General features: G+C 40.1%; 1 protein-coding gene across 2 annotated transcripts in view; it reads right to left on the minus strand.

Moving 5' to 3' along the window:
* The window catches only part of LOC123504606, a 105434-nt gene that overhangs the window by 70850 nt on the left and 18877 nt on the right, over positions 1 to 15707 (minus strand). For both annotated transcript variants that reach the window (XM_045255268.1, XM_045255267.1), the window contains exon 3: positions 7416 to 7548. In XM_045255268.1, coding sequence (XP_045111203.1) covers positions 7416 to 7548 — 133 coding nt within the window. The remainder of the gene's footprint in view (positions 1 to 7415; positions 7549 to 15707) is intronic.

Genomic DNA, 15707 nt, shown 5'->3' on the forward strand with positions numbered 1-15707 from the left:
AACTTTAAACAAGCAAAAGATTAAAGCTACAGGGCGGTTGTTTGAGGGATTGGAACGGTCCCCCTTTTTAGGAACAGGCTGAATGTAGGCAAATTTCCAGTAGGAAGGAAACAGACAAAGTTGAAAGAGTTTGGCCAGGCAAAGTGCAAGCACAGAAGCACAGTTTTTGAGATCAATAGGAGGGACTCCATCAACTCCATAAGCCCTCCGAAGGTTTGGGCCAGCGAGGGCATGGAAAACATCATTACCAAGAACTTTGATTGAAAGCATTAAATTTTTTTCTCTCTTTTTCGTTTCATTGTTTACTGTCCTCTGAGGAATCAGCAATTTTTCAGAGCGTGTCCATGCCAGGCAAATGCAACTGCCCGTGCACATAGAAATACCTTTGAGACAACTTTCCATGGCGTGTATTTTTTATTGTATGTTTCATAATACCATTCATTTTAAATGAGTTTTGATTATCTAATTAAAAGTATAATTAGGCAATTAATTAAAAGAGGTGCGTTTTCATTTGAAAAACAAATTGGTTAGTTTCGAGTATTAGGATATTTTAATTCGGCATACTTGGGAACTGTAGCACAGCAGGATGGACCCCTTGTGTCTCCCAACAGCTCTAGGACTCCATTTGAAATAGAAATTGTAAAGCAAAAATGTATCAAGTAGATGAATATTCATATTTTCATGTTTTTTTTTTTCAAAATGATTATGTAGAAGGATCTTTCCCATTTCATTCGTCTTTCTGCTCACGAATTGGCAATTATTTGGCTGCCTTTATACTTGTGTTATTAACGGCAAACGACGACATAATTCGTATTTTTCATTAATGCATGACACTATACTTTTAGAAATGGCTTTGAGGTTTAGTTTATTGGCGGTTTGTTTATTAGCGGTGGATAAGATACATTAACATGCAGTCACTGCTGTCCAAAATGTCACCGTTATCAAAAACATATTCGTTACTTATATCGATCTTATTGTGTAAAGCTAATTGCACATCAAATTGTCTATGAATATTTGTGAGGACATCCGCTAAAGCACATGCACATTTTTTTATCCCAAGCGAGCTTGTGTGGTGTAGAACAAAGCCTGACTAAGACCTGTGGATTCATTGGGCAAGGATAGCACCTTTGTAGTACAAAGCAACTGGGGCCCAATTCGGTCGACTGTTTACCCCCTTGTAATATAATCCGAAAATAAGCAACTAGAAAATGCCGAGTAAAGTAATGCTTCATAAGTCACAATCAATCCGGTCTTAAACATGAAGAGGATGTCAAGCTTGGCGTAAAGCATGACTTCTTGTATGTGTGTGTGTGTGTGTGTGTGTGTGTGTGTGTGTGTGTGTGTGTGTGTGTGTGTGTGTGTGTGTGTGTGTGTGTGTGTTGTTTGTGTATGTTCGTGTGTGTGTGTGTGTTTTTTTTTTTTCCCTACTTTCATACTGGCATGCGTACAAGCACATACATAGGCATTCATTCAGGCAAAACAACTTTACTATTTATACATATGGGTACAAAATATGATTTAAAGTGGGCCTTTCGGCAACTAATGGGGCCCGCAGATGGCAGCTGCGTTGCCCCGCGCTACAGCAAGGCTGATGCGTTGCCGTAGCCAACCTGTCTCTCGAGGCTCCCCGCTGCGTTGGGTGATTCTTCTACCAATATCATTCAGTAAGTCATTGAAGTCTGGCCCGAGCACACCGCTAGTCTCCACAGCAAGCGGTGAGAAATCATACCTCCGGGCCAGGTCCTGTGTGTGTGTGTGTGTGTGTGTGTGTGTGTGTGTGTGTGTGTGTGTGTGTGTGTGTGTGTGTGTGTGTGTGTGTGTGTGTGTGTGTGTGTGTGTGTGTGTGTGTGTGTGTGTGTATTCACCAATATCTGATCACGAGCAGACTCGCAACCACCAGCCGTTACCCTTTCACTGCGAGCTCAGAGTTCATTACTACCGATCCTTGTGTAAAACTGTGACCTCACACACCACACATCCCATCCCCCTGGTAGGGAAGACAGTAACTGTCCCGATTATCAGCGCTTACGGGTGACCAGTCCTAGAGTGGTTCGAACTTATGCCAGCCATGGTGACCAACACAGTCTCTGCCTTTTACCCTGCAGTGTGTGTGTGTGTGTGTGTGTGTGTGTGTGTGTGTGTGTGTGTGTGTGTGTGTGTGTGTGTGTGTGTGTGTGTGTGTGTGTGTGTGTGTGTGTGTGTGTGTGTGTGTGTGTGTGTGTGTGTGTGTGTGTGTGTGTGTGTGTGTGTGTGCGCGATACCTATCACGATTAAATATCCGTGGTATACCTACATCACATGAAATATGCGAAGAAAAAAACAACGAACAAACATATGTAATAGTGGGCAGATGTGTTATTGTTGATCCATCCGTCAGGTTGAGATGACCAGCCTAATAGCAGGGGTCAGAAGGGTCAAAAGGAAACAGTTTTAATGACCCTGGCCAGGATATCAGGTAAACATCCTGGTACAAGACAACAGTTACGTGTTGTTGTTGTTGTCCTTTACATGTTGTTGGTACCGCACACGTAGGTTTTTACATGACTGGTGGACGACACTCTTGATGGGCGTGTTGTTGTAGTCAAGACACGCCCCTATGAGGTCTCTGAAGGAAAGTTTGAGAGGAATGGGTTAGAAAGAGGCGAGAGAGGAATCAGAGAGGGAGAGACAGCTGAGACTGAGCGGGCCCGACCTCCGCTGGTAGCCGAGGAGGCGGAATGTGCGTTTCGTACATCATATAACAGTAAGTAGAGCTTACAAATTGCATTGCAGTCTTTGAGATAAGTTAGAACGGAGGAGGAACAAGGATAGGATTTCGATGTATTACTTGATATATGTGTATGTAATCTATTATTTGGTATATGTGTATGTAATCTATTATTTGGTATATGCGTATGTAATTTATTATTTGGTATATGCGTATGCAATTTATGTGTATAGGAATTGGAGCAATATGACGGTGACATAAGTTATATTACGTTTACGAGTAGGGTCTCAATCGGGTACATATCCTTACGTATGTTGCATATGATATGCCTTGATGAATAAGTTACATTTTGTGGTTGCGTTGTTTGGATATTGTAATTACGTGTGTATGTTGAATTGATATATAAATCACATGATGGAAAAGAGGAAGTTGTAATAATTCATATGAGATTCACTGATGGATGCGTTACATTGGTTGGATATTGTCACAATTTATATGAGATTCATGGATAGATAATTTGCTTTAATTAGATATTGTAAATTACAGGGCATATAGATGCTGAGAGGAAGTTGTATTTTACTGCATATGAGATTCATAGATAAATAAAGTACGTACAGTGTTCCGATATTGTAATAACGCTATGAGGATATGGTGCACGTCGTTGAAGCATAATTTGTTATAGCGATACCTTGAAGTAATTCTAATGTAAGAATATATAGATGTAAAGAAAAAATTGGAATTATTGCATATAAAACAATTATTTTTTAGTGGTGAGTTACGTTGCTGTATTTGTATACGAAGTTGAAGTCATTCTTATGTATGGTTATTGTAGGAAATTGTAATGATTTGTAGAGGAAAAGACGACGAAACAAAGTGGTGCTTGTATATTTGCCAGCGACGTATTCACATCTCCATCCTGCTCACTGCCCGAGTCCAGCTAATGAGCAGCTGCCTGTGTACTTCCCAACACGTTTTGTAATCCCTTCTTGTTCTCTAATTATCTGCAGTGACTTTAACATACTGTTGTGTTGCTAGACTTCTTTTATTGTTCCATTTGTACACGGTGGTGGCAGGTCGTGCCCGTTTATCCAAAAGTGAGATTAGTGCCATGGTTTTTCTCCGTGGTTGCTCGAGTGCTGTTTGGCGGGAATGCCACTTCAAGCCTATCACTATTGCTCGCCTCTCGGATAAGATCTTTCTTGTTATCATAGTAAGCCATAACTCCTGTATATACTCTCGATGTGTTCTGGGTGTCATTCTTTTGTGTTGCAGTGCGTGTTGGCTTGAACATGCAGTGCTACCTTTCCACTACTTCACTCTTGGCACTTCGTTTCCTGCTAGCTGGCCTAGTCCTATTCTGCACACTTCTTACATTATCTCTGGCTACCTCTCCGAATTTTACCTGTTGGATCTATGCATTATCTATTAACGCAGAAAGAAAATGTCACCACAACTGTCCTCGGTAACAACAGCCATGTTTTGTACACTAGTATACGTCAAAACACTATTCCATCTACTTACAGCATCAGTTTCCATACCCTTTCAGTACAACATCACTGCGCACCTTAGGATTTCCACGTCTCTAAGGCGAGAAATTTCTTAGCCATACATTCTACGCACCACAGTGTCCTTGTTGACGTCTTTTCTCCATTGTGCTGATAAACCGACGTCAAGATTGAGTTACGATATCATTACTGCTACTTTGACGTTTCCTAATTATGACAACGTTCTTTTACAACAGCGGAAACTTGAAAGTCTTTGGTGTTCTCTTATTCATTAGCTTTTCTCCGATTCTAGTGTTTCCATAACACAGTGTTTTGTCCTCTTATTTGTCTGACATCACTGTATTCTCCATAACGAAACTTCAAATATTGATTCCATATAGGTGTCTTAACCACTATTCCATAGGGAGCAGGCCACAGGAGCGGATAGAACCTAATTGCCTGCACTTACTAACATTGCCGTATTTTTGTAAACTCATCAATAAGAAGATTAACCAACATCATCATTCTCTCATCTCATTCGATAGCAAACTTTGTAACTCTGCTTGTTTCTGTTTTCCACTTCCTCTGACGTGATCTGTTTCAAGATCGGAGTTGCAAGACACCGCCAAATCTAAATTAACCAACTTCTTTACTTTAGTTCTCAAGAAACTTTTCTGGGAACAGCAATTAATTGTTTTCTTTTCTTTATACAGGTTTTTTTTTTAGGCAGTCAAGAAAATGTGTGTGTGTGTGTGTGTGTGTGTGTGTGTGTGTGTGTGTGTGTGTGTGTGTGTGTGTGTGTGTGTGTGTGTGTGTGTGTGTGTGTGTGTGGGTGTGTGTGTGTGTGTGTGTGTGTGTGTGTGTGTGTAAGAGTTCCTCAAATAGCCACAGGAGGGGAATCAAAAGCTTTTCTTGTTATCGAATCCTCTCCTCTGACTTACTGTCTTCAACCTCTTTCTCGCTGCCACAATGTAGTGTCTTTCGCTATCTTCTACCGCTAGTTTCATGCCAACTGCTCTTCTGATCTTGTTAACTGCTTGCCCCCTTTCCTCCTGCAGCCTCGCTGAACAAGACTATCTCACCCCTATTCTGTCTACCTCTCTAAAGCAAGAGTTAACAGGTATTCTCAATCATCCATCGCTTTCTCGGGTAAACTGTGAAACTCTCTGCCTGCTTTTATATCTCTATCTACCTAAGACATGAACTCATTTAAGAGGCGGGGTTTCAAAACGTTTAGCTTATTATTTTGGCTAACTCTCTCGACACTGTCCGAGTACTGGCATATTAGTGGGCTTTTTGTTTCATTGTTTTTGTTCCCCTTGGTCAGTGTTCCTCTCTTACATTAAAGAAAGTTATCTCGTTGTGGGCGCTCCCATGAGGATTCTTTAGGACTGAGATGGCATTCTGCATACGCGATTGCTACAACTTAGCCATCCAAGAGAAAGAGTTCAGGGTTTACAGTCTCATTTATAAATAATTAGCCTTTATAATAAAAAAAAAAACATACAGAGTTGATGTGATCCCTGCGGCACTGATGTCCCCACATCTGGCCAATCACCGCCTGGCTCTATTAACATAACGATTTTGGTTCGTTAGATAATCTGCAATCCCGTTGCATGTAATCCCTATGGACACCAGTTCAGTTTAATTTGCATATTTGTATTACAGGATGAACAGTAAAATAAAAGTCTCAAATATATATATATATATATATATATATATATATATATATATATATATATATATATATATATATATATATATATATATATATATATATATATATATATATATATATATATATATACACACACACACACACACACACACACACACACACACACACACACACACACACACACACACACACACACACACACACACACAGAGAGAGAGAGAGAGAGAGAGAGAGAGAGAGAGAGAGAGAGAGAGAGAGAGAGAGAGAGAGAGAGAGAGAGAGATGATTATTCTTCTTTCTCCACTGGTAATCAACTGTATGAAGTTTCAGAAAAATGTATTTACTCTCATCCTTCTTAACTTTGTTTATCTACAGTTTCACACCAAATCCTTCTTTTGTGAGTCTGTACGAAAGTGCATACGTTATACTGTAGCTTTGTTCTTTTCTTGCGGTCAAACATCTTTCGTTCCATCCAAAGGACACTACTGCTATTTCCTTTTTCTCGAGTTCTGAGCTCCGTGCTGAGGTCTTTTCTGAAAATACATTAGAAGACTCCAGGCCTCATCCTCCTTACACTTTCTTGACTTGATTATGCTTCATATTAAGATTCCTCGTGAAGATGTTTACCAGGTTGTTTTGGCCTTGATCTTTGCCTTTCAACATTTTATACGCATTTACTCTCATCTTTGTCTTCACTAATGCAAGGTTAGCCAGCATATTCAATCCGTCATCTCTTTCATTGATGATCTCTAAAAGAGTTCATCCTTATAATACATCTCTCTTTTTTCGACTTTCAGAGGAGGAGTTTCAAAACACCCTTAAAACCAAATTCGTTTAACTCCTTAGGAACTCTTCTGGTGTCTTACCTTTTATAAAAAACACGTTGATCAATCAGGATTTTTCTCTGAACCTTTCTTTTCAGTAACTTACCAGTCGGCTTTCCAGAAAACAAAATTCATACTACTAAAAAGGAAGGAATGGATGGGTATCTGTAGATAGGAAATTAATGAAGATTGTGTATGTGCAGACAAGAGAGGAATGATGGACTATGTACTTGTAAAGGAAGGAAAGAAGGACTGTACATGTAAAGGGAGGAACAAATAGCTACATCTGTAAAGGGAGGATTGATGTACTGTATTTCTAAAGGGATGAATGATGGACTGTATATTTGTAAAGAGTGGAATGATGGAATGTAATTATAAAGGGAGGACTGAAGGTCAGTTTATGTAAGCCGTCAGCATACGAGACCATTGTTTTATAGCAGATTTGCACCGGCAATGAGTTGAGTCTGCTTCGTACTGTCAAAGGTTACATATCTGGAAGTGGACAGGTACTTGAGAAAAATGCCAACAGCAAGCCAGGATTGAAACTTGATATCCTGCAAGATAGACGCGTTGCCTCTTAGACCACTTATCTATGACTAGACACGGTCTGTCTGGAGTGCCAAAATTGTGTGCCTTAATAAAAAAGAATGAAGGATTGTGTACCAGTGGATAGGAAGAGAAAGTGGGTTAGTTGTATATGGGAATAATACGAATCACTGTACCTGTAGACAGGGGTGACGGAGGCATTCTTGTACCAGAGGACGAGCAGCACGGGCTCGGAGGGGTTGTCGGAGCTGATGCGACAAGGAAGCTTGGCCGTGGAGCCTCGCACCGCCGTCACCGCCACTAACGTTCCTGCGGAAAACGATAAAATGGAGGTCAGACAACATGGTGAAGACGGATTAATGAATCACATAAAAAAAAAAACTAATGAAATGTATGAATTAATGATAAGAACAATAAGGTAAATTAAATGATTGCTTGCGAAACAGTAATTACGAATTGTCACTTCATAATTTTATAATATGACCCTTCATGAGTTCTCCTGCACGCACGCCCACACACACACACACACACACACACGCACACACACACACACACACACACACACACACACACACACACACACACACACACACACACACACACACACACACACACACACACACACACACACACACACACACACACACACACACACCAGCAGACGACCGTGAATACAATACACACACACACACACACACACACACACACACACACACACACACACACACACACACACACACACACACACCATTATTCCCATTTTTGGAACCTCCCTGCATTTTACCGCAGAGCTGAAGGGTTTGTTCTCCCTCTTTTTGGACCAAACCATTTTGCAAACTTTCATTAGATTTTGAGCAGCTTATATGCCTTTAGCCACGGTACAATGTGATAGCCAGACTAGTGTGCTGACTTGTGTTTGAAAGTTTCTGCTTCAAATTAAACATGACAATATTCTTATAATATTAGTCTACTGACAAATCACATTCAAAAACTTGGTTAGCTTTACACTCAATCATATTTTTCTTTACTTTATCTAATTTTTTTTCCATGTTGGCTAATTTTTTCTAATAAATTAAAAAAGTATATCAACTGAAACGTAGAATGAAAAAAAATAGTAGTAGTGAATATGAAATTCTACCTTAATTTTGATGTAAGGATCGCGAAAACTGTTACTTGAATATCTATTAAATTGAAAATCATTGCTGATGATGAATGGTCATAAGGACTTGGAATTATATTTCATACTTATTTGTTTTCTTTATGGTACATTACACCAATATAATCGTACTGATGATTTCCCTCACATTATTGACACAACTGTGAAAAAAAACTGATTAAGGACACACACACACACACACACACACACACACACACACACACACACACACACACACACACACACACACACACACACACACAGTTGACTGATAAATTTAACTTAATTTGCTTGATTGAAATGAAAAAATATGAAAATAGAATAGGTAAACAAATGAGCGGGATTCATGATAAGTGAATGAACAAGTTGAAAATAAAATCCTCTAAATTTGCGTATTTTTCCGAAAATCAATAATTGGATTTCGTATTTTCTTTCTTTCTTATTCTATTCGCTGTCCACCCTTCACCTGTAATACGCTAATTTCCTTTTATACGAGGCGAACACTGTATAAATATTTGTTCCAAACTCATATCGCACAATTCAGTGTCTTTCCTTATCACCCATCACATCCCAGCTTTGTATATCTTATTCAGATTTTTCCTCTTCTCTTTCACCTTGACACTCGGATGGCACTTAATGGTACGTTGCTTCCGCGATCTGATATTATTGTGAGCTATTAACACTTGATACGCTGAGTCACTGCGACGTGAAGGTAATTTCAAGTATATCTTCCCTAAACATCCATGTCAGAACCTTTGTTGAAACTCTTTCTTTGCAGCGAAGCCAACACTTTTAAATAACTTTTTCGACAAATATATGTTGATGTTTTCTTTTGTCTTTTTTAGTTTTTCTTTTTATTTTCTTTCGCATCCTAACTCTCCGCTCCTGTGCGCTATATTTTCCTTCACCACAATGCCCACTGTTTTATCGAAGTTACTGTTGAATTGGAGGTCTAAAATATTCCCGATTCCAGCCGGAAGTAATTACCAGTAACTGTATCCCGCTACATCCTTGAATTGTAGCTGCTTCTCGTTAAGAAAGGAGCATACAGATGCAAACTAGCAGTCTCCCGAGATAGACATGGACGAAAAGAAGATACAAGTAGTTATTGAATATATATAAACCCACCAATTGTCATATTCACCACAAAAAAACTGCCTTGCCTTCATAATCACATCAAATGCTCACATAAACAGGCACAACTGATAGGGATAGTGTTAAACCTTTCAGTAAAAATAGACAAGCGCGCTCCTTTAGCTTTCCCTACAAAGCCAGAAGCAGGGAAGTATTGTTAATATCTTCCTTACAAGGCACAGCGACGGGAAGTAAGGAAAGAAGCGGTACATTCACGACCACGAAACTGGGTTTATCCCCCAAGGTCAGCAACGGGCATGAAAGGAGCTCCAGCATGGCTCTTCCTCAGAGAATTGGTGCATCGTCTTCCGCCACACATTCCCCCCTCTACGTCTCCCCTGTGGCTCGGTGTCTTCCTTGCTTCTTCTCTTGCCCTCCATTCTCTTCGATGCCGTCTAGTATTCCCAGCTGACTTCTCAGAGTTCACTACCTTGGCAACTTCCCTCCCTTCCTCTGAGCACTCAAGAGTTTTATAACCAGGGGGTAGAGAGAGGAGAAGGGCGGAGACTCACCAAATGGCTCTGTTTCTTTATACTGTGAGAGAGAGAGAGAGAGAGAGAGAGAGAGAGAGAGAGAGAGAGAGAGAGAGAGAGAGAGAGAGAGAGAGAGAGAGAGAGAGAGTCAACAATCAAATAAACAGGCAGCCAGACAGTAATTAAGCCAGACAGTGACTAAGCCAGAAAGACTACCAGAAATGTTGAGACACATAAGCAAACGAATAGACAGACAAAGAATAAAACTAAGTGAAGACTAAAAGAGAATTCTAATGATGGAGCAGTTCCAGTCCATCAGGAAATATTACCAGGCGGTATTGTGTGGCGCACATCTTCTCAAGTCCAAGAGAGGATATGGGAAAAGTCTCGCGTCTTCCATTGCTGACGGTAATACAAACACAAGAGGAATGGCAGCTGTGGCTATTGCAGAATTTTCACTTTCTTTACTTTCACATTTCTATTTTAGCAATTTTCACGCTCATGCACACACACACACACACACACACACACACACACACACACACACACACACACACACACACACACACACACACACACACACACACACACACACACACACACACACACATTGGTAATGCTTAAGTAAGGTTCCTAAATTTATCTATAAATACTATTGCGTTCTTAACAGATATTTACAAAGATACAACAGTATTTTCTTTAAATAAACCTTTGAAGTATTGAATATCAGGTTGACAATATTTAGCACACAATAAACATCATCTGAGTTAAATAGATACACTCATTCAGGGAGAAATAGCGTCACCGTCAAACAGACTCGTCTTTGGCAAAAGAACACTCAAATCATCCGTCCATTCAAGCTGCTGTGCTCTTCCCTTTGAAGGATTAGTATGCAAGGAGATCCTGTTTGATCTTTGCAATATTCATATCACGACTGAAGTGAATATGAGAGTAATAAAAAACTATTTTAATATTCTTTTTCTTCTTTTTTTCTCAATGGAAAATTATGAAAAAATAGAAAGTATTTTCGTTATAAACCTTTATTTTCACTTCTGTTCATATTATCAGAGATGTTTCTTTTTATGTTTGTGTGATAAACTGGAGATTTTAAACCAGTGGAATCTGGTTACAAGGTTTACTAAGCACGCGCATAAAATAAATACAACTAAATATTGATATGTTTGCGAAGATGAATATTTTTAAAGCCACAAGCTAACGTCTTGGCTGTTTGTCTAATATTATTTTAAACTAATTTCATACAATATGAAAGTCTATTTCATTCCCATGACTTTCATATAAAAAAAAGGTGATACCGAAGAAAGTGCATACGGTCCAAGTGTGACTGTAATGATCTACACTGGGTCACTCACAGCCATGTGACAAACCCTGGTGACCAAAGCTGCTGAAAGGTAACTCCATTATTCAAAGATGATCACGACTGTGAGGCATCAAGAGCCGCAAACCACATAAAGCAGGCCAGGCAGCGCGGTGCATCCCCAGGAGAGCCACGTCGGAAGGGAGCATGAGCCCTTTGTTGCCTTTCCCACCCGGAGAGCCGCGAGGTGACCTGAGGCTGCGAGAGCCTCACCGGATTATAGGATTACACAGTCCAGCCTTCCAGCCTCCCAGCCCTTCAGCCTCTTCTCGACGACGACATAGCGTGAGGCCACTCGGCAACGCATGTAAAGCACCACTTTACTGACGAGAGACGACTCGAGAGTTCAGAGAGGAAAGAAATTCATATGAAGCAATTGTTGACAAAGTTGTTAAGTCAGCATAACGTTTACATTTTAGTTTAGCGGCTTCAAATATAGTGCAGTTTGATAAATATATCATAGCAAGCACAAGTGTTGCATATTGGTCCACCAGTAATTGGGAGTCAGAAATGAATTATAGTTTACTATAATCACGCTTCCATTGGGTTGTGGTCAATGACTGATAATATTAACTATGCTATGACTTGACAATAAAAGTTAAAACTAGAATTGAAAAATGCAAGACAGTATCTATTTGTTTATTTATTAATTAATGTTTTTATTAATTTATCCATTATTTTCTTCATTTCTCTGTAAGTATTCGAAATATATATCATAACCTAAATTTACGTAATACTGAATACAAGGTGACATATGAATGGTGGAAACAAGACCATTAAAAACCTGATGCACGTCTCACCTGATCCTGAGTTACAACAAAATTTCTAACCTCTAGACATGAAACATGAGCCAGAGAAAGCCTGGAGCAGTAACGCGCAATTCAGGCAAGGACAGCGAAACTGCCGTGTTCTCTCTTTGCTTCTATTAGGGAAATACTCCTCTCCCACAAGGCCTCGCTACCTGGCGTGCTGAACACTTACAGTCTTCATATCAACAACTGCTTCACGGCTGTAAAACGCGGTAGATCCTACGGAAGCCCTCACCCTGTGGTGGCGGCCAAGACCATGGTGAAGAAACAGGCCACCACTTCCCTCTGAGAGCACATCCGCTGTCGGGTCAGGAGTGGTATTTTTTAGGGGTGTAATTTTTCTTCCGCCTTAGAATTTTGTGCAGCAAGCGCTCTCTCCACTGAGCTCCTTGAATCCTCCAGTTTCCGACAGTGAAGAGCAATGCTTACCTGTCCAGATACTCGCACGATAAAGATTTTGTCTTTCATAACCGAAGATTACACTTTCTCGAGACAGAACGATTTAATCAATTTAATCAGTTATGAAGTTCATGCCAGTGTGTGTGTGTGTGTGTGTGTGTGTGTGTGTGTGTGTGTGTGTGTGTGTGTGTGTGTGTGTGTGTGTGTGTGTGTGTGTGTGTGTGTGTGTGTGTGTGTGTGTGTGTGTGTGTGTGTGTGTGTGTGTGTGTGTGTGTGTGTGTGTGTGTGTGTGTGTGTGTGTGTGTGTGTGTGTGTGTGTGTGTGTGTGTGTGTGTGTGTGTGTGTGTGTGTGTGTGTGTGTGAGAGAGAGAGAGAGAGAGAGAGAGAGAGAGAGAGAGAGAGAGAGAGAGAGAGAGAGAGAGAGATGGGAGTAGAATCCAAACAGCAATGCTCCAGCTATTCACTTATATTCAAATTTCCATATGTATGTACATGTACCAATTCATACGCATATTTGTCCGTGTTACTACACTTCTATAGAGTTTATAAATTTGAATATACACTGGTGTCCTTGCTAATAAATACCCATGCATTTCACGCACTATTACGCCACACCTTCACCTTGCAGGAAGCGTCATCGTATTTCACGAGCTTGTGTTTGTAAGCCCGTCGCAAGATTCATTGTAATAACCATCTCGAAATATGGTTCTTAATTCAAAGTAGCTAATACTACCAAGTGAACAATGTCTGCCAGAGAGAGAGAGAGAGAGAGAGAGAGAGAGAGAGAGAGAGAGAGAGAGAGAGAGAGAGAGAGAGGGGGGGGGGTGAAGGGGCTTAAAAAGGCTTCCAGGACACATTAAGGCGGCAACATTTTTAGTACTTATATTACATTCCTTTTCCTCCTCTTCTTCTTCTTTATACGTTGCAATTTTTCAGAAGTACTTTTCAGTTGCACTTTTTCAAGGTCTAAATCTTATGAAAGGTACGTATTTTTTTTTAGAGCTTCCGCCTTACGTGTGTAGAGTTAAGAAAAATTACTGTCCTTGAATTATGGTTTCACACAAGGGAACAAAAATGCAAAATTAATTTCAACAAGCGTTCACCTCTTAATTCATCAGTTTTTTTTTAAATATCTCGAAAAAAAGAAAAATAAGTGAGTACAAACAAACCGTGGCATGGGTGAACTTCTCCAATCACTGTCACTAATTGGCCACTACGGCTTGTCAGTTTCTACATTGTGGGGTTGGTTGTTAGTTCGCGCGCATTCGAGTCCTTCACCCATCTCACCCTGAACATCTTCAAGCCCCATCCTCCTTCAGACCACACCACCACTTTTCCATTCCACACACACCTAGATCTCCAGCTGACACCCGCTCCCTTGATGCTTCCACACCCCTACCCTCACACAGCCTCGCTCAGAGAGTTACGTGGCCGCTATCTCGCCTTCCTCGCCGCCCTCTCCGTCTCAGAAGGGTTCACTGCCCTGGGTTTTTAAAAGAAAGAGAAAAAAAATTCCATGAAACCTCCGCCGGGAGATCAATACAGCAGGCGACTCATCCCACAACCACCCCCTGTGTGTGTGTGTGTGTGTGTGTGTGTGTGTGTGTGTGTGTGTGTGTGTGTGTGTGTGTGTGTGTGTGTGTGTTGGGGGGATGGATGGATGGGTGGATAAGGAATAGTTGAGTGATTAATTTTTCAATCTTTGAACTATTTATTAGTAGTGTTCTTATTGTACGTCAGGGTCACTAAACTATGAACAGAGCTACGTGTGTGTGTGTGTGTGTGTGTGTGTGTGTGTGTGTGTGTGTGTGTGTGTGTGTGTGTGTGTGTGTGTGTGTGTGTGTGTGTGTGTGTGTGTGTGTGTGTGTGTGTGTGTGTGTGTGTGTGTGTTCCTGTCTCTTTTCTTCATTCCAGACGAGACAAACGAGGGGAGGAAGGAAGGGTCACGGGCAGGCAAAAATTATACATAAGAAAGAGAAAGGTGTCAAGGGACAAGGAGGCACAGGAAATAAGGTGTGTGTGTGTGTGTGTGTGTGTGTGTGTGTGTGTGTGTGTGTGTGTGTGTGTGTGTGTGTGTGTGTGTGTGTGTGTGATGGAAATACTGTATATATAATTCATATGGGACTGGCTATTGATACTGTTATAATTTCTACGAAACGCAATTAAAACTGGACGATCATACTTCCTATTCCTCACAAGGCTGATAAAGAAATAGAAGAGTAACTAGATATAATTATGATGCACATGTAATTACTAAAAATCAGCTCGATATTTATGAACCCTAACGATACTAAATAACAACATGCATTCCTCACGCTTCTCTAATTAATTTCCTTCCAGCAGGCAACTGACGACTCCAAGACTTTCAGCCCTCAGTAAGACGACGGCAAGGACGCCACCAAAGTTTGCACAATGGAGTCTTAAACACGCCGTAAATATCCTATTCTTCTTTTGACGGAACGCGAACTGACACCAGCAAATGCCACCAGCTTAACATTATATCTTCCAATACCTATATCAGACAAGCATTTTGTTTAAGAACCAAATTAGAATTCTTTATATCAAACTTTAAGACATCAATAAGTAAAAAAAATGCTATCGTTTATTTGAAATATATATCTATTTTCCGGATATCTAACTTCTGGTGAGTGAAATGACACAAAATAATGTATCTCATTAGCACTGGGACGTATTTCTATCACGGGTTTCGGTATTATTAGACGATTTCATTTAATTTAGGAATGATTTACGGAACTCAGAAGATTAATGGCTAGAGTCTTCACTATTTTGATTTCCACATAAGTTTCTGAAGTTGTATTAAACCGCCAAATAGTAAGGAGAACAAATATGAAAACACATCATGTTACTGAAGGGTTAATGATGATTAGTAATTGACGATAGGGCAGTTTTGACATTTTTGTGACTCTTCATGCATTGAAGATTAGGGAATAACTAAATTTCACATTAGTTAAGAAGAAAAGTTCTTTAACATATGATGATAATATTTTATTACGCATTTTTCAAACTTTTTCATATTGTGTTTCTTATGATATCTATAGATTTCTTGAAAACATTTGGTAAAGCCCTAAAAAGTGAAACATGACAAAGAATAGAATATTCTC

Source organism: Portunus trituberculatus, chromosome 16 (assembly GCF_017591435.1).
Source record: "Portunus trituberculatus isolate SZX2019 chromosome 16, ASM1759143v1, whole genome shotgun sequence".
Classification (NCBI taxonomy): domain Eukaryota; kingdom Metazoa; phylum Arthropoda; class Malacostraca; order Decapoda; family Portunidae; genus Portunus; species Portunus trituberculatus.